A 24,624-nucleotide genomic window follows, 5' to 3' on the forward strand; every position below is an offset into this window, starting at 1 on the left:
CATGACAAGAATTGTGTGGGTGAAAATCACCCGACGTTGGTGTTCTAGGGTTAAGCAAATCTATTGATAGAAATTAATTATAATATGCATAACTATATTTACATTTGTGTGTAATCTTTATGTTTTTATGACAGTAATCCACCGCGCTTATTATTATTGAGTGTGCCTGAAAGAGCACACTCTATGCAAGATGTTAACATGCTAATGTTAATTGCTAGCGCATCACCGCTAACATGCTAATGATAATTGCTAATGTTAACATGGTAACGTTAACCTGCTAATGTTAATTGCTAGTGCGTCAGCACATCAGCGTTAAAATGCTATTGTTAACATGCTAATGTTAACATGCTAATGTTAACATGCTAATGTTAACATGCTATTGTTAACATGTTAATGTTAACATGCTAATGTTAACATGCTAATGCTAACATGCTAATGTTAACATGCTATTGTTAATTGCTAGCACATCAATGGTAACATGATAAATGCTAACCCGCTAAATGCTAACATGCTAATGTTAATTGCTAGTGCGTCAGCGCATCAGCGTTAACATGCTATTGTTAACATGTTAATGCTAACATGCTAATGTTAAAATGCTAATGCTAACATGTTAATGCTAACATGCTATTGTTAACATGTTAATGCTAACATGCTAATGCTAACATGTTAATGCTAACATGTTAATGCTAACATGCTATTGTTAATTGCTAGCACATCAGCAGTAACATGCTAAATGCTAACATGTTAATGTTAACCTGCTAATGTTAATTGCTAGTGCGTCAGCGCATCACCGTTAACATGCTATTGTTAACATGCTAATGTTAATCGCTAGCACATCAGCGCTGACATGCTAATGTTAACATGTTAATATTAACATGGTAATTGCTAGCACGTGTCTAAATAAACATGATAAAAATGACTATTTGAGGTGTGCTTTTTGAATACAGACCCCCGGCAACAGCCCACTCATCAGTCTCAAAATTTCTGCAGGAATTTTCTAGTACTGAATTTGCTGAGCAGTGTCAGTAATAATGTATGGGGGCGACGGGGCCAGAGTCAGGCACAATTTTATTATTGTTATTATTGTTATTGTTTTCTCATCGTCAGATAAAAGCAGGTAGAGAAGAGCAGTAATAATAACAATAACAACAACAACAACAACAACAACAATAATAAACAGCATGCAGCTTTGGGGTTCCTGTCCAAAGCCGGACGAGAGAACTGTTTGAGGTGAATATATGTTAACAATACAGGGCCAACCCCACCGTCATAAATGCTACATAACACTGTCACTATCATAAACAGTCACAATAAACGGCCGCTGTCGGGGTCGTGACAGTTGGCCTGTGACATGTTCGTGACACAGAGTTATTCTGAGGTAAACTAGAGTTGGCTAGTGTTGTACTGAGCAAATAAAACATCTATGTACTGTCTATCTATAGTGTTGTGACTGTGTCATATCCTGTTCCTGTGAGCACAGTTTTACTCTGCAGCTCATCTATACCTTGGCATAGCTTTGGCATTAGGAGGTAACATGTTAGCGCCCTGTTGTGGGCCGTTTGAGAACAAGCGTCTTTGTCCATTTCATGAACATTTAAGGGAGTGACTCCCATGGCCTTGGGCCTGTCAATGGTAGGGGTCTAGTAATGCAGAGTTTAAGTCGCTGTATATTTCAAAAATTTGACAAATAACAGTTTTCTATATGTGCTAATAATTTGAAGGGAAGCACCCATAGATGTGTAATTCTCTGGTTATTGTAATGTCTAATGCAGGTACGTCTTTTAAACTCCCATCTTTCAATTAGAGGGAGATCCACTTTGAAGTGCAGCTTCGCAGTCATAAAAACTTACATGAGCTTAAGCTTTAGCTTATTCCGATGGGAGAGAAGGTGCCTGTAGCATGAAGAACGACTATTATTATGTTTGACTTTTGTGTAAGTAAGTACTTAGCTTCACTGGCTGATTTGAGAATTTGACTTTAAAATGAGGACAGACTACAAAAATGAGCAAACAAGCAGATTCAGTATAACAATGAAGACAGATGACAAAAAGACACCAATGATATATTGTCCTAGCTTGTTCTGCTAATATAAAAAGGTATAAATAAACACATCCTGGTTTTTGGTTAAACACAGTTGAGATGAGAAAAATCAAGATGAAGAAAACAGGTTATGTTAAGAAACTCTTCACTTGTCTTTTTTTTTTGGGTACCTGAGATTCCAGTTGTCCCTCGCTTTTACGGATCTGAAGCAAGCACTCGTGACTGATCGACTGATTGAGGTTTGAGTCTTTACGGATGGAGTCGAGAGACATTCAAAGCGAGCAGAGGCTTTTTTCCAATCACCACAAACTAGATCCATGATGCCGTACTTTATCCCTACACCCGAACACACCTGGGCCTGAGGCTCAGCACGTTTATGTCACCACAGTCCATCAAACAGCCGCTCTTTAAAAAAGGCTTAAACAAGGTTGTGTAGCTAAGAAAAAGAAAGAAAGGCGTAGCTTAAAATTGGGCGAGTTATCCTTTACATACTTCTCCCGCAAGGAATTAGGCTTTTAATACCCATCTTGGAATGCACTATATATATTGATTATATATATATATACTGTATATTGTCGTTAATATAAGCAGGATTACTGTTGATAAATAGACAGTGGAGGAGCATCAGCAGAGGTCCTCACTGTAAAGGAACAGATTAATGAATCATTTCTGAAATTCAAGCATTGCACGCTTAAACATGTTCCTAAGCCTATAAATATGAAGATCCTCCTATGAAAACTGAAATTTATATATCCAGGTAAAGATCAGAGAGATCATTTCTTTTCTCCTCTCAATTTCATCCAGCCCTCTCTCTCCCTCACCCTCTGAGTTGCCCTATCCTGTCCACTGCATCTCTCTCTCACACACACAGACACATCATCTTCACCTTTACTGTATTGTCCTAGGGTCTAAACTAGCTCATAAGGATCAGCACTACAGTAGAATTGGGTAATCCGGGGGGGCATTGCTGGTGAGTGTTGTCTGAGGGCCTGTGTGGTCTTATTACTGTGACTGCCCAGACTGCACACTATACTTACAGCAATACAGGAATAGAGAAATCAATTACAGCAGGGCAGGACTGTGGAGGGATGCCTACTAATCTTTCTCTGCATCGTTCAGAGTTACTGAGACTGTCTGGGACAAATGTGTACCAGAGAAGATGAGAACAGTATGGTGCTATAGGACGTTTCATCCTGGGATAGTTATTAATAACAATTACCTCAAGTAATGCTGCATTTCTCTCATACGTGAATAATAATACACAATGTGACGAACCTGTGCCGACGTGTTCAAACTCATCTAAAGCCATTATTGAATAAATAAAAAAATGTAACAAAAAAAAAGAAGTAAAAAAGTAAAATGAGGTGGTGAGATATTTATTTTAAAAATATTAATAACTGAGGGTAAAATCAGAAGTCACTCTTCACACTTACATCTTAAAAATGAACACCATAAAAGAGATGATGAGGCCAAACAAAAACATCAGAAAACAGAAAAATAGCTGCCTGCACAAACATCAATAGAATAAGATTTACTGACTGTACATGTTTAATTTTCAAGATATGTATGTGCTGAAGTTATTGCCTTGCCTATGATCTTATTATTCAGTGATAGAAACATATACAAGTTGTAAGAACAAGTAAACATATTGCTCGCTGTCTGCACAAGATAATAACCTGTACAAGTCATGACTTTGGCTGGACAATATAAAATATCATCCTTCAAGCCTCTGGGGCTTCATGCATTTCAGATTCCTTCACATCACAGTTGTGGAAACAATAAAAATCAGAAAGTCATCATTTAGCGCATCTTTAACGCGCACACACGCACACGTGCTGTATATGCGCGTGCGTCAGTAGTAGCTATGGAAATAGAACGGTCACGTGCAGACGAGGTCATATATAAGGCCCGCTGACCTTTCGCACGTTCTCACTTTGCTCGTGAACTTGACCCGGAGTCGACCTGCTTGCAAAGACTGACCGCGTGGAAAACCTACCGGACAACCGAGAGGAGAAGAAGGAGAAGAAGGAGGAGAAGGAGAAAGAGGAAGGAAGAAGAAGGGCAGAGAGAGAAAAAAGGAAGGAGGAGAAGAGGAGCGAGGGAAGCAGAGAGGAGAGAACGGATGAGAGACGGAGCGAGGATGTTTATTTTCACTTATTTACAGTTGGCATAGAAGAAGGAGAGAAGGAGCGAATAAAGGAAGGGGAAAAGAAGAAGACGAAGACGCCAGAAAAAAAGCAGAAGGAAAAAGGAGGATGAGGGAAAAAGGCCGAAGGAGAGAGAAAACACCCTCGGGAAAGATGCCTGCTGCCGGACCGCCCCCCTCTCCCTCCCCCGAGAACCTTGCCTGCGTGGACCTGCCTCTGCCTGCGCTGCCCTGAGCTGGACCTTGCCTCCGGGTGGTTAAGACACTTAACATCATTGTATTCTTATTCTTATTCTAAATGTGAGCATAACCTGTGTCAATTTTAAATGGACGGTGGAAAATGTTTTCAAGATACAGATGGGTCATACTCGGGGTATGTAAACGTGTTTGTTAGTTTAGGTTGTTTTCGCGCTTTTAAACCTTCGGGGAAAACACTCTTAACAATAGGGCAGCGATGTATTGACGTTTTCATTTTTGATTATATATTGTATTTGTATTATATTGTCGATTTGAGTGAAACAAATATTTTTAAGTCAAATGGGACTGGGCGCCGTTTTTTCATAAAACGCATCAAATGTACATTTTTATCACCATGAGACGATGAACTTTTTAGCGGGAAGGTAACGCCTAAGCGCTGCGTAATCAGAGCTCACCTGGTTTAAAACGTACACAGGCTGTTTGTCGTTTAAAGTTCCAACGTAATGAATCATTTTTAGGACAAAACTAAAATATACTTGTAAACAATAGTGTTTGAATGGATTATTTGTGAGATTGATGATTGATTTAATTACCCGAAAAATTTCTAAAGAAATTTTGAGTGTGCCTGACTCTGGCCCCGTCGCCCCATACATATTACATGAACATGCCTCCTCAAAACCTCAAATAGTCATTTTTCAACATGTTTATGTTAAAAGAGGAACTATATTTTTATGTACAAACTGTAATATGAACCATTGTTTAACCAATGGTGTTGTGATATGGAGTGGAATATGTATTACATGGTTGGTCTGGTTTGCTTGGCCCACAGCCTGAATGAAACTAATTTACTTAGTAAAAGTTTATTGTTAACTTGAGGATGTAACCAGTATGTTTGCGGTTTTTCCTTTTCATTAACGTGCAAACCTGTTTTTTTTTACATCCATTTGTCAGAGGTTGGCCTAGATTTTTTGTTTGTAACCTTTTCTATTTCGTCAGTCGGTTTTAAAATTTCTTCTGCAATTCCTCTGTTTCGGTCACGTCTGTTCACGTAGCTGTGATGTCGTCTGGTTTGTCTCTGTATCCTTGTTTGCGCGATTCAGTCATCATGTTGTGCTTGTAGGAAGGACTGGGCAAGACAACTTGTTTCCGTTTTTGACACCAATTGATAGTCTTTTTGTAATAAGGTTATTGCATGTTGATGGTGCACGGTCCATGTTGGTACCACTGTGGTGTTGTGTGGTGTTTGTGTGTGTGTGTGTGTGTTGTGTGTGTGTGTGTGGTGTGTGTGTGTGGAGCCGTTTGATGTTTTCATCATCACCTTCGTAAATAAGTGTGTGGTCTTGCATGGACGCTGTGACCTGTGAAACATGTATACTCATGAGAGATTTGCATGTGTGTTTTTTCATGTCCTCATTTCTCACACACAACTTTTAATATTTTCCTGCCAGAATCGACGCCTCGTGGGAAGGTAGTTGTTCGTATTTTCATTCGAATGGTTGATGACGAGGGCGTCATTATTCCTGCGGAGAGGAGGTGACCACGCATCGTCTTTCGCGATGATGGCGAGGCTCCGTCTTTGCTGATGGATGGGTGATGACCCGACATCTTCTCTTCGGATGAAGATGAGAGCTCTGGCCTTTTCTGAGGGAAGATGGTGACCCGCTTATCCCTTCGGATGAGACGAGGATCCACCTCTTCTGACGAGACGAAGACGTCCCCTGTTTCAGGCTCTTCAGACGAAGGCGAATACTCCCTCCTCCAGTTCCTCAAGATGAGGACGATGCCTTCTCAGGTTCGTTTTTCCATCTGAAGGCGAAGGCTCCTGGGCCTCAGCTCTTCAATGATGACAGAGCCTTTTTGGGCATCAGTTCCTCAGATGAGACCGATGGCCACATCACTGGCTGCTCTGTGGTGCTGATGAGGGTCGAGGAAGGCGTGAGTTGGAGTGTGAAATCATCGCCTGAGTCCTCAAGCAGCATCGAGGATCCCACCTCCGCCTTTCTGGTACTCAGCGTTTCCAGTAAGAGGAGCAGGGGACAGTGATGAGGACAGGACCCCCATCCAAGGCCAGGGAAACGCTGGAAGGAGTAATCTTCTTTCTTCTGACTGGATGGTGGAAGACATCCAGTCAGATGATGAGGGATTCTGCTGAAGAAAGTCTGAACAGAGGAGGAAGCTCAGCCGACAATGGATGCTACGAGACGAGACAATCATGATGATGAGGAGTTTCAGATGAAACTTCTCGCTCTTGTGACCGTACGTACCTGAGGAAGAAGTTTAAGATGGCAACAACCGCATCATCATGGATTGTTTTGAGAGGCCGTGTAGCCATCCTGTCGTGAAAAGACTCACTGTTATCACGGAGGACAAACATGACAACTACGAATTAGGATGTCCTGCAGTATAACAGAAGTGGCCGCATTCCACCCCTCCTCGACAGTAGAGAATGGAGAACAGGATAAAGATGTAGTTGATTAATGAAGTTTAGTTGTGCAAAATGTAAAGTATGTATTTATTTAAATGTAAAGGAAACTGTCCTATCACTGTACTGTACATAATTTAGTGTAGTAAACTGTAAGAGTTTATCGTAATGAGTAAACTTGCCTCTACTGTCCTCTCCTGTGTGTCGGCAACTGGTCTCTTATTGACTGTCTCCCCTGTACATCTAGCTGGTCCTTCATTCCTGTCGTGGCTCACCTCTCACTCTCATCTACGTCCTGTCGTGTACTGTAATGTCCTCTACTGTCGTCACCTGTCACTCTCGTTCATGTCCCGCTCCTGTCGTTCACACTGTACTCTCGGTCTGATCCTCATACTGTCCTGTCCTCTCATGTCGTCGCATGTCATCTCGTGTCCGTCATCTCCTGTATGCCCCTCTCCGGTCTCACCTGTATATTTTCCCTCGTCTGGTCCTCCATGTCTCTCCTGTTCTGTCATGTCATCCCCCAATGTTCTCTCCTGCCGGTCCTCTCCTCCCATCCCGGCCCCAAGCCGCCGCTGCCCTCTCTATACCTCTTCTTCCCTGCCTGGCTGGCGGACGCCATCCAGTCACGCTGCTCGCGGAGTCGTCCCTGAAGCCGAGTCTGCACACGGAGGCCCTCCCTGCTCCTGATCATGCCCATCATGCTGCGGCGGCGTTGTCCGATGCCCCTTCTGCTTCTTGTGGCCCGTCTGTCACCTGAGGGCGCCATTTACGCTGGCCCCCACCTCCCTCATCACTGTCTTGGTTTGTTGAGGCCGATGTAGCCCTCCTTCGATGAGAGACCAGCACGTTTATCACTGGAGCACGAACCTGACGCCCCTCACGACTCGGCTGGCCCTCCGGGCTCCCGAAGTGCCGACATTCCTCCCCCCCTGCCCTCGAGCCGATGGCGCCCAGGCTAAAAGCTGTGTTGCTTAATGTCCTGTGATTAGCCAAGTGTTAATCCTGTACATCTTAGGTAAGTCGCCCAGTCACACTGTCTAGTAACATGGTCCTATCCCTGGCCTGTCCTGTCCTGTAGTCCCCTTCCTGTCCTGTCCTGTAGTCACCGGCCTGGTGCAGGTCGTCCCCTGTCAGGTGCTTCCTGTACTGGTCGTCACTGTCCCTGTCTTTCGTCCACTGTCCTGTGGCCCTAGTAATGTCTGGTGTCCCCTGTCCTGTCCTGGAGTCCCTGTACCTGTGGGCGTACTGTCCTGTCGTCCCTTACGTCCTGTCCCCTTCGTGTGCTGTCCTGTCTGTCGTACCCTGTCCTGTCTCCTGTCGGGTCTCCCCCTGTCCTGTGCTGTCCTTGTCCCTGTAGTCCCATGTCCTGTGGCTTACTGTCGTCCCCTGGTCCGTGTCCGGTCACGTCGTCCCCTGTCCGTCATGTCTCCTGTCCTGTCCTGTTGTCCATGTCCTATCCGTAGTCAACCATTGCACCAAACAATACCCGTTCCTCTCAAGAATCCGCTACCTTATCGTGGTGGAGAGGTTTGCGTGTTCCTGGTACCCTGGACCTGTGTTGTTGTTGGAGTCATCCTGGTCGGGTGTCCCAAGCAAACTGGTCTCAGGAGAGGGGCCAGATTAAGAGCGATTCACACACAAAATTTAGATTTTTGCTTCATTCAATACAGGAACAAACCGAGCATCACCAACCAGAAGAGCATGACAGTCCAGAGGAACTCGGCTGTGACAGATGAAGCTGTCACTACGTCTTCCTCTGTGGCAGCATGTTGTGAAGCTCCGAAACTTAGACGCTCCAAGAAAGACACACTGACTTCAGTGTGTGGACATTGAGGGGGATCTATTTACAGTTTGCCTCGAATCCACACACTAGTCCCTACCATGCAGTATCTGTTCTTGTTTTTACCAATAGGTTTTGAGTTAAATTCAATAATGAACATTTAATTTATGTAACAGTATCCACTGTTTATAGCTACTTTACCCTCAGTGATTTTTGAGTTAACACAGCTCTTAAAATTAAAATCCGCTAGATGTGTCACAATAATTGTTTTGGATAAATGCCCTCAAACAGATTCTCCACTAAAGAGCTAAAAATTTCTGGGATAACTTTCGAAACCCTGAACAAATTTTATGACAGCATCCATATTCCGAGTTGTATGTTTGGAGAAATCGAATATACATGTACACAACTCCACCTACAGTTTTAAAACACCTTGATGGTACAATGTAAACAGAAAGCTGTTGGAAGTTTGAAAACTTGAACTGAATGGAGTCAAATAAGGTAAAAGAGTAAAAAGGAACCAAATAATGGGTTTAACAAACTGTATTTCTGCAGCAGTGGAAGTAAATTAAACCTTGAAATGTGTTGCAAAGTTCCTAAACAATGTTTGAGTACTGACAACCCGTCTGTATAAAAGCAGTGTTTATAACCAAACAGTTCTGGAGCATTATTTGGACATATCACCTGCAAAAAACAATATAGTGCTATAATAACAGCAAGAAAAGGGTTGTTGAAGTGAGGCCCGAGTCTCAAAGCCCTCGTCGCTTACACCATCAAAAACGGCAGAAAGTGGAAAAAACTCTGACAGGAAGAGGTCTGGCAGGCCGAAAACCACTACACGAATCAGAAGACAGGTTCTTTGAAACCAGCTTAAACTCTCGCAAAGTAGGAAGTGTCTGATTCACCTTCAAGCTGCAGGTTTGACAGCTCGACCAGCAGAATAAGGTTGTCTAAAATAGGAAAAAAATTGTCTTGGTTATGAATCACTGACGTGGGACTACTTAAGGATTGTAAAGTCGCTGACAAAAACTAAAATATCAGATGAACCTGTGGAACTACGTTTTTTTAATGCAACCTCAAGGAATGTAGGAAATCTTAAAATATGTAGGAAGATTATATATACACCTCACCAGCCCTTTATTAGGCCACCTTGTCCACTGCTTCGTTAACGCAAATTTCGACAGCCAACACATGGCAGCAACTCAAGGCATTTAGGCATGTAGACATGGTCAAGAACGATTCTGCTTGCAGTTCAAACCGAGCATCAGAATGGGGAGAAAGGTGATTTAAGTGACTTTGAACTGTGCATGGTTGTTGGTGCCAGACGGGTGGTCTGAGTACTTCAGAATACGGCTGATCTACGGGATTTTCACGCACAACCATCTCTAGGGTTTACAGAACTGGGCCGAAAAGAAAAATATCCAGTGAGCGTCAGGTTCTGTGCCAAAATGCCTTGTTGATAACAGAGGTCAGAAAGAATGGCCAGACTGGTTCGAGCTGATAGAAAGGCAACAGTAACTCAAATAACCACTACATTACAACCAAGGTATGCAGAAGAGCATCTCTGAACGCACACATGTCGAACCGTGAGGAAGTGGCTACAGCAGCAGAAGACCACACCGGGTGCCACTCCTGTCAGCTAAGAACAGGAAACTAGGGCTACAATTCGCACAGGCTCACAAAATTGGACAATAGAAGATTGGAAAAACGCTGCCTGGTCTGATGAGTCTCAATTTCTCTGCTGCGACATTCAGATGGTAGGGTCAGAATTGGCGTCGGACAACATGAAAGCAGGGTCCACCTACTAGTACAACAGTTCAGGCTGGTGTGGTGGTGTAATGATGTGGGGGATATTTCTTGGCACACTTTGGGCCCCTTAGTACTAATTGAGCATCGTTGCAACGCCACAGCCTACCGTATTGTTACAGTACAGTATTGTTGCTGACCATGTTGGCACTTAATTTGAACTCGTCTGTCTAAAATGGCAGACAGAGACAGCAGAGCAAGACATGCTTAAATAGATATGGGGACGACGGGCCAGAGTCACGCACACTCAAAATTTCCTTTAGAATTTTCTCTAGTTTTAGTTTGTTTTTTTTTTAATCTTCCTTGTCTACTTAATGTTTTTATTGTGTTTCTATTTTTTATTTATTGTGTTTTATTTTGTTGTGCAGCACTTTGGATACCTGTGTTGGCTAGAATCGTGCTATTAGAAAAAAAGGATTGGATAGAATGACCTTTATATCTACAGAGGGAGCGGGTCCTCTTCCATGGAGTCCGCCATGTTGAACCACCATGTTTCTACAGTAGCCCAGACCGGACAAACCAAACTTTGGTTTCTGGTGCTTGGAAATGAAGCTAAGCAGAAGTGCTAAACTGTAAACTGTAATGCCTCTTGAGACAGGTTGCAAATGTATTCAACCCCCATAAGTCCCATGTTAAAATGTCCACTTCACAGTAGAAACAAACAGCTTGGTAAAAAAACGTTTTGGTCTTTATAGCTAGTTTCCTCATTATTATTTTTTTTTAAACTCACCCCTCCAGATGATATTAAGACTTAATGTTGCGCATATTAACAGTTTGGCTAGCTTCATTTGACAGGAATTAGATGAGCTGGGAGGTGGAAAAGCAGTACATCCAACGTGGCGTCGTCCAGCATCACATATTTTTGGCTTTAAAACAACTCTTCAGAAACCTATGCGTGACGTCACTCAGGCTCTGTCCATTCTTATACTGTCATTGATAAAACCTGAAAAGAATCTCTATGTTTTTATTACCATATATTAAGACAGAAAACCAAACATCGCTCTACGTAGAACCTTTTTCTGTTTTCTTCAAGATTCACAGCCCCTGTTGTGTTATCCTTCATGCAAAAAAGGAGGGTGTGCAATCGGTATTCATTTGGTTGCAATCTGCAACTTTAAAGCCATAATCTCACACCTTTGCCCTTTAATGATTAAATATTATACATTTTATTTCACATTAAGATCTACATACTAAAAAAAAGAAATATTTATGAATTCTTTACTGTCTGTCTATCTATTGGCCAAATGTTTGGTCAAATATCTAAATATGCAGCATATGTGTAAGGTTCAGGGTGTAGGATTTAGCAGCATCTAGTGGCGAGGTTGCAGATTGCAACCAATAAGTACTGCTTGTCTCACCCTCTCATTGCTCTCATAATGAAAACATAGTTCGGTATATTATAGTCCATTCGTCCAACAGATCTCAATCACTGACACAGTAACCGACAACAGTGTAAAGATAGTCAAGACCCTGCAGTCAAATCATACTTAAAATTAATTATATTATATTATTATTATTATCACCACCAGTATAGGTGGGTTGTTTCATTTATACACAGATCATATGTCTGGTATGTTAAAACTAGTCAAGAGCTCCATCTCTCTTCTGAAGAGTTGTAAATGTATAGTTACTTTCTCCCACAGCTATAAAGCAATAATCAGTTGAACGATTGGACAAAAATGAACAAAAATGCTGTGGCTAGCCTGTAACGCAGGTGTTCAAAATACAAACAAAGGAAGAACACTGCTCATTTTCTTCTGGTTGTTGTAATTGGACAGAATTACCTGTCTTTTTTTTTCGTACACATACACATGAAAATCTTCCCACTTCAATTACTACACCATTAGTACAAAATATGTCTTTTACAAAATGGACATCTTTCGGACTGTTTGGGACATGCGTTGGGTTACAGCAGTGCAGAGATATTAGCATCGAAAATAAGGAGACTGGTTGTACACACCAACTACGAGTAAAACCTAAAATACGCGACCAAATGACGGAAGCTTTCCTGCTATACGTATTCTCTAATCCACATCTATTTTGAGCACAGATTATTAGACACACGAGACTACATTATATGCATTGAAGTGAAAAGTGTTAACATAACAGTACAAAACTATGCAAAGGTTTCATCTCAAAGCACCCCATATAACATCGTACGATGACTGCTCTTTTGAACAGGTTGTCGAATATATGCGAGTCCTGATGCACTCTGTCCCCATGCATTAACCTTTTTTGAACAGAGAGGTTTAAAAAGAGCAGGCAAAATGACCTGCATAATGATGCTAACCCAGTCAGATCCTTTGAGACTGACATAGTTTTTAAAAAAGGCCATGAAGATCTTGAAACGAAGTGATGCAAAACGTTAACAAAAAAAAAAGTGACAAAATACAAAAAAAAACATGAGTGAACAAAACAGTTTCATGGTATCATTCCACAAACCAAAATATAGCTTTTTTTCATGTCACCACAACATTACCTAAATAAAAAACCCACATTTTTGCAGAACACAAATGACTGTTGGGTATAAACTGTGAAAAGTTTGATGATTTCCTGTCTTGACATTCGTTATGACATCTTCATTTTTTTCCTATCACATTCACTCATTTAATAATGAATAATAATATTATTATTATATTTTAAATAATAATAATAATAATAATATAATAATAATAATAATAATAATAAAAGTAGTAGTAGCACATGGAAACAGACCAATAATTACCCTTTTCCACCTACTCCCTTGTTTTGTAAACAAACAAAGAAATGAAGAAAAACCTATCCCACCCAACCCCCAGCCCGGGTGTCAGTCATGAGGATGAGGGTCCATCATCTCAGTCTCCAGCCTTGTTCCAATGGCTCATTGACAGTCTGGTTATTTTCAGAGCAGTTTATAACTCGTCCTTGAGTTTAGAGTCTGTGCCTTCATCATCCTCTTCTTCCTCCTCCTCCTGCTCTTCCCCCCCGTCCTCCTCCTCTTCTTCATCTTCCTCCTCCTCCTCGTCCTTCTCTTCTTCCTCCTCGTCTTCCTCCTTTGCCTCTTCTCTCCTCTGCTTGTCCTCCTCCTCATGTTTCTTCCTCTCCTCCTCTTGGCTTTCCTTCATCTTCTTCTCTGCGTCCTGGAGAGGATACACATGAAGACGACAAGTTAGAATGCTACACCCAGCGAGCAATGGATATGATATTACACCCCAAAATAAATCAATGATTGATGATTATATGTTTGAAAACCGGTTAAGATGAAAGTTTCTGACCTTAGTTTTACCCCATGTGTCGTTGCCTACTTCCTCTGCCAGGATTGGGTCGTTGGTGATCAGGAAGTTATCAAAGATAGTACCAGACTTGACCTACGAAAATAAAGAAGTAATTTTAGTATCAATAAAAGAAAAAGAAAAAGACAACTTTTCAACTTCTCTTAAACTGAAACTTTGCACTGACTGACAAACTGTAAACACACAACTAAAATGTTCCTGCATGGATATAATTATGAGTATAAGTCATAAACTAGTTTGCCAGTCTTTATTAAATTCATTCAATAAAACAGTCAGCTACAGCATCTTCTTACCTGCCACAAGTCGAGACCAATCACGCCGATGCTGTCATATTTATAAATCTCAGAATCAGCCGTGTACTCCGGGTTGTCAATCTCAGGGTGGATCCACTTGCCTTTGTAGGCAGGATTGCTGATCTCTCTGGGCTTCCACTCACCCTATTGACAGCAAACAGTCACAGAAGGCCAGACAGTGTGGTTAATGTCAGTGTGTCAAAGTTCAGAAAATGCTTCAGAAATAGGGACGTGAGAAATGACAAACACGTGCATCTCGTTGTATTTTATGTTGACAAAGTCAACCTTTTTAGCTTTACTCCTGGTGAAACAGGCCAAAATCAGACCCTTTTTTACTCATTCATCACCGACAGACATTCAAAATAAGGAAATCTTTGAGGGCACTACAATCTGAGGCATGCATTTTAAACTGAGATACTCCAATAAAATGGCATTAATATTGAGTATTACGTAGCAAATAGAGTGTCATTTCACACAGAGCAATAGTGTCACCTATTGACTGAACATTGTATATTCATTCATTTGCAGTTTACCTTGTATTCAGGGTTAGTGACCATAGGTGGCTCCCACTCTCCGTCCATCTCATCATCCCAGTCATCAGGCTTCTTAGCATCAGGATCTGGGATGTTCTCGGGCTTGTCCCAGTCCTACCAAAGATACAGGAAAAGTTAAATGTGTAAAAGTGGGTACAAATGGGACCAAAATATTTATGAAAAAAAAAAAAAAAAACAATTCTAGTGTGACTCAAGCAGAATGACCTCTGTTTTCTTATCGTCAGGGTCGGGAATCTTCTCCCTGTCATCCCAGTCCTCTGGCTTTTTGGCTTCAGGGTCCTTAATTTTTTTGGGAGGCAGGAAGTCCCAGTCATCCTCCAGATTGCCGGACTCGACCTTCTTATTGTCGATCTTGACTTCGTAAGTGTTGTCGGGGTTGACAATCAGTGTGTACAAGTGGGAGTACTCATCATCCTGCAAGATGAAAAAAGAAAAGTTGGCAGCTATTCTGATTGTGCTTGATATGTAACGTGCTTATAATGCTAAACATTTTCAGCGTCTCCTTGCTGGTTTGGTTTTATGCTCAGAAAGACACTAGCGGTGTTGTTACTGCAAAAGACTAAAGACAAGGAACTGTTTCTGTCATTTCCCAAGTGAATATAAACACAAGAACCACAATGATGTCTCACCTTGCATCTGATGTCCTTGTTAATCAGATGGTTCTTGCCTTTGTAGTTGAAGATGACATGAACCTTCTTTGTGCCAGGACCACAAATGTCAGGACCTGAACAAGCAAATAAAAAAAAAGTAAAAATGTAAAGAGAGTAGAAACTTGTTTTGTGTTATAAAAATTAGGGTTACACAGCTAGTTGGATGTTTTAACTTATACAATGTCTGTTCTTACATTATATGTTCTTAGGGCACTTCCCTTTATTGATGTTTTACTCAGACTGGCAGGGTAAGGTAAAGTCCAGGTTAACGTATAAATAGAGGAATTTGAGAACAGAATGAGTCAGGGAGATGACATCAAGATTGGGGACATCCTGGCTACTCTTTAGGAAATAAGCTGTTTAAAGGCATTATATGCAAATTGACTGTTAACAATTTACAGGGGTTGAGACAGCCCATCTTCAGGAAAATGTATAAGAACCAACTGTTAACGCTCCTCTGGGAGCCTTTTTCTCTGTAACCCCTTTAGGGGGTTGCACTGTGAAACGCTCCTCTTGTACAAGAACAATAAATTCAACTTAAACTTTGATGCTTTGAATCCGATCCTCCTTATTTAAGGGTTGTTATTTAAAATTCCCGTAACATTTTGTGTTTAACTGGTGCCATTTTTTATGTGTATGCAAAAACTGAGTCGACAAAGAGACGAAAAATGCCACCAACACAGGTTTCACTGTTGATAAGGTGACTGCAGTCTGCAGTACAGTTGACTTGTAGTGAAGAATAAATTTTTTAACCTTTATTTAATCAGGTAGGGTCCCATTAAGACTGAAAACCTCTTTAGATAAGAGTCTAAACTCACCAAACATGATGTTGTAGACAGAGTCTCCATGCATGTCCTCTTGGTTGAGGCCAGATGGGAACAGTTTGATGTAGCCACCACCACAGTCGATGCTCTGCTCATGTTTCACAGTGAACTGGATGACTAGAGGCTCGCCCTTGTTGCTAAAGTCATCAAAACGGGCTGACGAGGCGTAGAAGCGGGCGTCCTGGCTCGTCTGCAGACCTGTGGCGAGAGAGAAATATATAAATTATGACCGCGATATGGACCTTTCTGATTCACCCAACGTTTGTGTGTTGTGTGGGTTCGCCTCTTCTCAAGCAGAGAAACAGCCTGTTGCGATGATGTCATGTCGACGCAAATACTGGAGCTGCCCCACACAGTAAATAATGAAACAACTCAAGACAATCTGACAACACCCATGGTGATTTCACTGGGCACATTTTCAGGTTCACAGCTAGACGCCCTACATTCAGAGTAATCTCATTTGGGTTGAATATTTCGAACAATAATGACATGTGAGCGCACAGACTTGCAAAACTTCAACAAAAGTGTCACTCACTTCTAGTTCTTATATCCAGGTCAAGCAAGAGATTGATATGTGCTATATATTTTGACTTTAATAACACTATGCAACTTCTTTTTAAAAAGGGATAGATCTCGCCTCAGTATTGTGCCACATCCTAATTGTCCTCTTAAACCTCGTGAGGTCTCAATTCTCCCATTAAACAGTGTGTGAACAAACAGAGGATCCAAAAACAATGTGAGTGGACACAGATCCTTTCCCCACTCACCTTTGTCTTTCTCTGCGTCTCCGTAGAACTTCCCTGCGGTCAGGACAAACAGGCCGTAGTCTGACTTGTGCTTGGACTCCAGCCAGCGACTCTTCCAGGCATCTGCACAAACAAGTACAGGTTCAGCTGCACAGCAGTCACTCACAGGCTTACTAATCCACCACCGATGATGCATCAGTGCAAGGTGCACCGAGGGACGTGTTACGCTGCAGGGTGCAGGGGGGGGGGGGACATGATTTATGTGACGATCATCACTGCCTATGTGGTGTTTTGTTATGACAAGGACAAGACAGCTAAAGAGGTAATGACCAGAGATGTGCAGCAGAGGGGGAGGGGATGATGGGGGGGGAGGACAGGGAGGAAGGGAGGGGAGGGTCAAAAGATGAATGGTGCTCATGTAGACTAAATGCATCATAGAAATGGAGGTAAAAGGACAAAAAAATCATCCAGTCACCTTGCATGAACAATAGCTCCAATTAATGAATGCACTGATTCATTGCTGTAACACCTCATATTATTACAGTTTTCAACAAGCAGCAAACACAGTTAAACAATGAAGGTATAAAATCAGTGTAACCTCACCCCCGTCTTCAAATTGCTCCCGAAAATACACAGCGGACTCGGCCAGTACAGATGCGGCCGACACGGCCATCAAAAGCAGCGACAGGGCGGTCATGGTGACGAGCTGTAGCAGCCTGTTAAATAAAACTAACCGCTTATTATCACAAACGAGTCAGATTAAAGTGTCTAACGCCGCGCAGGAGCCGCTGTTTGTCAGTCCGGTGTCTCACAGAGGTGTTACGGTGCAAAACGCTCCGACGTTACCGCTGCTCTCCTCTCGGCTCGGAACAGATGTCTGAATCTGATTGGACGTCGGCTACAATCCTCAATAAGGAAGAGAGACCCGTCTCGGCCAATCGGAGGGGAGAGAATCTGGACGAACAACCAGCTGTAGCCAATCAGAGCAGACCACGCGTTTGCTTGATACACGCCCAGGGAAGGGTGATGCGCCGTGTGGGTGCATCATGTGTGTGGGGGGGTGGGGGTGGAAATCACAATAATCGTGGACAAATCAGTGTAAAAGCAGCAATTTAACAGTTTTTAAATGTGTCTGGACGCAAACTAAATGAAATAATCCGACATATAATATAAATTTGTTTATTTTGATTCTCTTTGGACGTGTTTTGATATCTAAAAATACCCTGTTTGCAATAACAATGTCTTTTTTACGCTTTCTTCCCCACGAAAATAACTCAATAAAATGTTCTTATAGTCACAATTACTCATTCTTTTTAAACGAACAAGGAGGATGCATATAGATCATTTTAGGAGTTTAACTGCTAGATACAAGATGTTTCCTACTTTGAAGAAATGCTGCTGTGTGTATGCATACATGCAAGTACGTCTATATGTTACATACTAGGCCACCATTGGCTTACCAATCAGTTGTGATACCATGAATCATGTTGAGCTTGAAGTGATAGAAAAGAAACTTCTGGTGTCAAACTCATTCTGCACAGTAAAATTCAAGTGAACCGAGGTCTACTGACTCAATGTTACATTGCACATTTAAATATTCTACATGTTGTGAACTTGCACTTTGCACATTCATGTACAAAACTGTACATTTAAAAAAACACATTGTACATATATTTATGTAGGACTCTGGTCTGTGGTGGCATCTGTATTATTCTATGCAGTTGTCTGCTGGGTGTTATGGAATTTTCTGTCCTTAAGTTACACAAGGTCACGTGTGGGCCTTGAGGTCCTCAGCAGTATTAGCTTTTTGGCTTTGGTTGGGAACAGTAGGTGCCAGGCTATCTCAACTGTGGTGGCCAGGGTTGAAGAGACCTATTGCTGCCTTCTTAGACATAATAGATAGCTTGCCGTTCCAATCTGCGTAAACAGACATCTGTCTCCTGACTATATGCTGACAATAACACCTGGATGGTTAAAGACATTCTCTTTGACTAATTCTGGGCGTATAGTATTTGTGGTGTTATCTTGGGGTTTAAAGTCGATCCACCAGGATGAGTTGGGCAGAATGTGAGACCGACTCAGGCACTTCTGATGTACTTTGAGAGTGTCTCTAATTCTCCTTGGCCAAACGTCAATAAATATTACAGCATAAGACATCAGAGGCTCCTGAACACTTTCTTCCTTCCTGACCTCACCATTGACCTTTGACTTCAGCAATTTCTCCACAAAACTTGGGAGGGGGAAGCACAGAGAAAAAGAGACAGGAAAGGAAGTGGAGGAGAGGAGGATGTTAGCAAAGCTGACATGTGTGAAACTGTGGGGGCCTTAAACAGCTCCTTCAGCAACAAACTGCTACTCCCACCATGTAAGAAGGAGCGCTACCACAGGTTCTTCATTCCAACAGCTGTCACACCAGCATGACTTCATGATTTTCTCCTATAGATTTCTTATTTATGAGTCATTTCTTATCCACCTTGTGTAAATGAGCTGCTGTGGGAGGTGAATTTACCCAGTGTGGGATCATTAAAGTCTATCTCATCTTATCATCTTCTAGTACTTGTTTTTTTTTTTAATGTTTGTATGCACCAAAATAATAAATCATAAATTACTTGCATGTGAAAATCTATTTGACAATACACCTGTTTCTAATTATTTTCATTAACAACTGCTCTGCTCATCTTCTTGAGAAATACTGTAAAATGCCTCAGACAGTTTCTTGATCTAAACCTCAAAAAATGAAGATAGCTCAGTTATGATCATAAAACACTCAAAACTGCAAATATTCACAACTCAAAAAAGCATTTGATTATCAGATCAGACAAATGAAATCAAGATTACTACATTAAATAAAACAACTCTTGTTGGTTTCCTGTGGGTGTTTATTTTCTTAAAACCATTTCTGATATCTCTTCTTCTTGTGAGGTGACCCTGAGCTTTAGAGAACAAAATCACTAAAGCAGTGTGACAGTATGTGAAGGGGAATGCACAAATGATGGAGATAAAGCAAGTCACTGAATACAACAATAGCAACAACTATGCTCAAAATTAACAGCACTATAATGATGACACCCAGACATTTGTGAAGTTCCAATGAATAAATCAAAGAACTGGGAGTAAAAAATAAATGATTAAAAGCACTGTCATTAAACATATTTATACAAAAAATGTAACTTTTAAATAGATCCATTGTGACTGACGTAATGTTTTCCAATAGCAATTTCAAGTAACATTTTAATCACCGCACTATGTACGTTAGCTGTTAGACTCCATACTGTTTACACCACAGTGCCATTTCATGTTTACTAATGGTACAAATAAATAATCGGTGCCAACATAAGCACAATGGAAATACTAACAGATGAAGTGTGACCTTATCTAACCATGAACAAAAAGTGCAACTCAGACTTTGGCCAAGGCAAACAGACAGAATGTAATGTGAAAAAAAAACTAATCCTCTATGACATACACTGCACAACCACTAAAACCGTCTTCTTGACACTGTAAGGATTCAAACCAGGCAGAGGAAGAGCAGCCACACTGCACATGACGACCGTCTGGCACTACTCATATCTGCAGGGTGGGTCGTGTTGCTTTCTCCTCTTATACTGGATCTGCCCTGCTGTCTTGGACTTCTCTGAGGGACCTGGACAGATACGTGTTGTATCTGTGGGGAGGTGGGGCGGGGGGAGTACGTAGAGCAGAGCAGAGAAGATCTCTGTGGCTCTGTATGCAGATGGGCTGGTAAAGCAATCTCACACCTCCTCCAGTCTGTCTGTCCGCCTCTCCTTCTAGGGGAGAAAGAAGTTGATCCGCTGGGGTATGGACTTGCATCCCTGGGCTGAGAACAGTCTCTCTTCTTTGGGGACATACAGCATCGCCTTGGCCACCTCATCCAGCGTAGCTTCATCGGTCTCCAGACCTCGTGCTGCGTAGGCGTCCCGTGCGCAGAGCTTGACATGGCGGTACTCCAGAGGGAGGAATGGCACAAAGAAGTCGATCAGGTGGCCAGACATCAGCTCACTCTGAGCAAACCCACCTGAGCAAGAGAACCATATAGAAAAATTACTTGGAAGACAATGAAAGCTCAACAAATCAGTGTTCTACATTAAGATAGAAATGACTTCATGTGAGAGCCAACACTGCTGCATACCTTGAGACTCCATCGTTTCAGCTCGTAGCCGATGCTCCAGGTCTTCCATACCGATGTCCTCTCGATTTTGACCGGAGTGCCAGAAGTCCAGCGCTACATCATTGATTATTGCTCCACCAATATTACTGTAGAGACAACCGGCACCGGCAGATACTAATTTAAGTTGGTCAAAAAATGAGATCTGAACCGTATAAAAACATTTAATTGAAAATGTGGTTTAATAAAAACGATAATTTAACATGTGATTATGTCTATGTTTCTGTGTTTTAGTGATGCCAGACCTTCTCTTCTACATCATACGACTATAACATAACGATGTAGTGAAATATGTGTTTCTATATTTGACTGAACGGATTATCCGTCAGCAGAAGTCCAACATGAGTAATTGAAAACATGAAAAATCCATAAAGAGCTAATGGAGACAGAGGGAGAAACATCCTTCATCACGGACGAGCTGCCAGAGTATCTGAGCCAGAGGTGCAATACAGTCTGAGTGGGGGCGAGTTTCTGACCGAGCTTCTAAAGACATAAAACTTTTGACATATAAACCAACCTGAGGAAGAGGAAGATGGCTCTGCGGAAGTTGACGCCATCTACGTTGTCGTAGTGATCCATGTAGGGTTTGATGGCATCGATGAGGCCTGGGTGAAGCTTCTCAGCCTCGTCGAAGATGAACAGAGTCTGAGGGCAGCGCAACACCATGTCCCGGATCGCCTCTCTGAGCTGGCCCTAGAAACGGAAAAGAAGACCAAACTACAGTGTCAGAAATCACTAAAAAAAGAAAAACCTGTTAGGGTCTGATGCATGGTGCAAGTTTAAGGTCAAGGGAAAGTAAATTATAGCTGCCACCGTAGCTAAAATACTGAAAATAAAAATTCCAACTGACTAAACTAATACAAAAGTAGAGAAGGATTTCAGCTCTGCTACTTCTTGTTAAAAAAAAAAGTTGAAATTCTCATCATGCTTTAGCCAAAGGGGAACTATAAATTATAAAGGTAATTTTAAAGTTTTAGGATTTATTTTATTATTATCCTTTAACCATATAAATCTAATTTATAAAAAGGAGGTCTTTTTAAATAATTTCCCCCTGGGATTATTAAAGTATTTCTGATTCTGATCTGATTCTGATTATCAAGTCACGAAGCAGAAATGTCAACATTTACTAATTCTGCAGATTTTGATAGTATCAGTTTAAAGGTTATCCTGCAAAACTTGTTATATCTGGATTCATGTGTAATAACACTGTGTCAACATTATTTTGAAATCTAATGCAGTGATTGTGTAAAAAATGTGTTTGGACTGAACGACGTCTGCACCTGTGACCCGGCTGGACAAACGCCAGGTTCAAAAAGTGATGCATGTCAGTATTTGTGTTTGATCTGAAGCACAAGTCCAAACCGTGATCGTTATCATTCATATAATAAATTACAACACACAGACTAAATATCTGACTAAGCAAGCGGGGGGGACCCAGGAATACTGCCAGCATGTTTCTGGCACAGAACCTTAAAGTCTATGCCAACTGGGCTCTGCACATCTTACCTTGTACGTGTCCACCAGTCTGGCGTGTGGAAAGTGGAACGGGGCGATGAACAGTCGGACACACTCACTCTTCACCCCGTCACGATAGAGGTTATCAGCAATGATCCGGGCCACAAAGTTCTTCCCGGTGCCGGACCAGCCGTGGAAGGAGAGTGTCAGTGGCTTGTTGGACTCTGGGTTGTTAATAAAACCCTGGATGGCTTTCAGAACCACAGACTGAGCCAGGTGCTGCCCGTGGAGCTTTATCTGAAGGTCCCTCGCTAGACCTGCTCAGAAGACAGAGCATGCTTTAAAAAGAATACACATTATACAAATATCTATAGTTTTACAGTATAGATAAATGTATTCCTTCCAAATATGTGATACACTAGCTATTACATTTAAAGGCACAACATGCAGGGGCCTTAAAATCTCATGTAGGACAGGTGTAAGGAATTCACCTGTCTTATATACCTGGCATCATTCGCATAATCCTGCAAGCTGTATATTATGCAGCAGTCTTTACTCTAAAATTATATTTAAGTTGAGAAGCTCTACAAAGCTCAGAAATGACTCAGAGTATAAACATCTCTAAGCGTGTTACTACAGTCATTCTTCTATCTTAGATATATTATGACGATAATCAGTGTTATATATTCAATGAGCAATCATGAAATCTATTAAATGTATTAAACTATGCAGCTGATGAACAGTGAAGAAATGGAAATAAACTTGCTGACCTCGTATGGTTGCAACTGCAACTACAGAACAAACCCTTCTCCACCTTGCACTGGCTTTTAGTCTGAACAACCCAATTTCTAATGTTGTTTTACGACACACTGAAGCCGAGCAGCAACTCTGCTCAGGGCTGAATTAATATATAAATAGAGTACTTTATTGATCCCCGGAGGGTAATTTGAGCATTAAAGCCACAGTTACATTGTATTGTATTACAAGCACAAAACAGGAATATGGTAGATGAGAAAAAAAAGTCTTTAAAAAAAAGGAACATATAGCTCTAAAACATATTTCATAATCTTATTCTAAATGTGCTGCCCTTATGATTTTGTTCTTCTCATTGTGGAAAACCTATTAGAGAGACGCTGCTGCACATCAGTACGAGTCTGTAAAATTAAAAATACCTTCTTCTGAGGGTAGTACACCTGCTGCCCTGTCTAATAAGTGCATGCTGAAGTGAAAATAAGAATACTAAAGCAACTTTTATGACTGATTTCACCATCATAAAAACTTAAGAGGTGAATCACACACTGAATTAAAACAAATGCAGTCATAACAAAGTAAATCATGTGATTTAATGTAATGCACAGAGACCATGCACTGGGCAGTATCAGCATCCAGCTGGAGGAGTGTGGTACCTGTGATGTTGTTGGTTATCCTGCAGTCTCCGGACTCACAGCACTGGCCCAGACTACAGTACCACTGATGCAGCAGGCTAACGTAGTCCTGAGGAAAACCTGCCCACAGGTCCCTGGTAGGAACTGCTCACATCAACAGCAAGACAAGCAGACACGAGCAGTAATGTAACACAGGCTACAAAATGTGGTAAATGTAACATTAATAACATCACCGTGTGGTATAACAGCTCTGGCTGCATGAAATCATTTAAAACCTCCTCTTACCTTGTTGTGTAGCATCGTCTTGGTTGGGCTGACAATCCCCCTCCCATATATTACAATAAATATAATTAAAATAGTAAGTGGAGACATTGGAAATGCTGTCGAACTGGAAGAAGTCCGCCTCCGCGGACAGAGCCCAGAGCGCAGGCAGCAGCCACCGCACGAACATCGGAGCAGAGGCCGGTCCAGGACACGGTGGAAACGAGACTGAACACCGCGTACCGACGGCTCTCTCCCATTTATTTAAACCCGGCCGTGTGCTGGCGGCCTGCTCGGTGGTGGGATATTTACCCCACTCCCCATGGTAGCGAAGAAATGGGGACGCTTCTTTTATCCTCCTTTGTGGCGCTTTGAGCTCACTTAGCTCCGCCCGTCTTTAAGGGGGTGGATAATAACCGCCTACAGGTATTAATGTTAAACGGCATTCCTCTTACTTGGAGTAAAGGTGAATCATACCATGAGTCTATAACGCTTCAGCACTATAGCCGCCCGTGTAAAGTGCCCAGGAGGTTGAAATAAAGCGCCCCTTGCCTACACGGGGAGCTGCTAACGTGCTGTCGCGAGCCTGTGCTGTTAACCGAG

The 24,624-nt window shown here is 41.8% G+C and overlaps 2 protein-coding genes across 2 annotated transcripts; both read right to left on the minus strand.

Moving 5' to 3' along the window:
- Nucleotides 1-12,794: 12,794 nt before the first annotated feature.
- Nucleotides 12,795-17,617, minus strand: calr (calreticulin). Its single transcript, XM_010743828.3, has 9 exons — nt 17,338-17,617; nt 16,756-16,857; nt 15,983-16,186; nt 15,144-15,238; nt 14,719-14,928; nt 14,494-14,607; nt 13,961-14,104; nt 13,650-13,742; nt 12,795-13,514 (listed from the first exon to the last, which is right to left on the minus strand). Exons 1-9 carry the CDS (start codon nt 17,429-17,431, stop codon nt 13,287-13,289), a joined length of 1,284 nt encoding a protein of 427 aa, XP_010742130.3. The 5' UTR covers nt 17,432-17,617; the 3' UTR covers nt 12,795-13,286.
- A 1,982-nt stretch (nt 17,618-19,599) lies between these two features.
- On the minus strand, nt 19,600-24,618 carry tor3a (torsin family 3, member A). The gene is made up of 6 exons (XM_010743829.3): nt 24,046-24,618; nt 23,782-23,904; nt 22,427-22,692; nt 21,438-21,613; nt 20,885-21,009; nt 19,600-20,770 (listed from the first exon to the last, which is right to left on the minus strand). Exons 1-6 carry the CDS (start codon nt 24,209-24,211, stop codon nt 20,523-20,525), a joined length of 1,104 nt encoding a protein of 367 aa, XP_010742131.1. The 5' UTR covers nt 24,212-24,618; the 3' UTR covers nt 19,600-20,522.
- Between the last annotated feature and the right edge of the window lie 6 nt (nt 24,619-24,624).

The sequence above is a fragment of the Larimichthys crocea genome, chromosome XVII, assembly GCF_000972845.2.
Source record: "Larimichthys crocea isolate SSNF chromosome XVII, L_crocea_2.0, whole genome shotgun sequence".
Taxonomy (NCBI): domain Eukaryota; kingdom Metazoa; phylum Chordata; class Actinopteri; family Sciaenidae; genus Larimichthys; species Larimichthys crocea.

Bases quoted from the DNA above. Each gene is read 5' to 3' on its own strand.
- calr (XM_010743828.3), bottom strand. From the start codon at position 17,431: ATGACCGCCCTGTCGCTGCTTTTGATGGCCGTGTCGGCCGCATCTGTA. The intron at 14,608-14,718 runs GTCATTCTGCTT...TATCTTTGGTAG, and splicing joins CTGACGATAAGAAAACAGAG to GACTGGGACAAGCCCGAGAA. The intron at 13,515-13,649 runs GTCAGAAACTTT...TATCCTCTCCAG, and splicing joins ACACATGGGGTAAAACTAAG to GACGCAGAGAAGAAGATGAA.
- tor3a (XM_010743829.3), bottom strand. From the start codon at position 24,211: ATGTTCGTGCGGTGGCTGCTGCCTGCGCTCTGGGCTCTGTCCGCGGAG. The intron at 23,905-24,045 runs GTAAGAGGAGGT...TGATGTGAGCAG, and splicing joins AGACGATGCTACACAACAAG to TTCCTACCAGGGACCTGTGG. The intron at 21,010-21,437 runs GTTGGTTTATAT...TTGTCTCTACAG, and splicing joins GCCATCTTCCTCTTCCTCAG to TAATATTGGTGGAGCAATAA.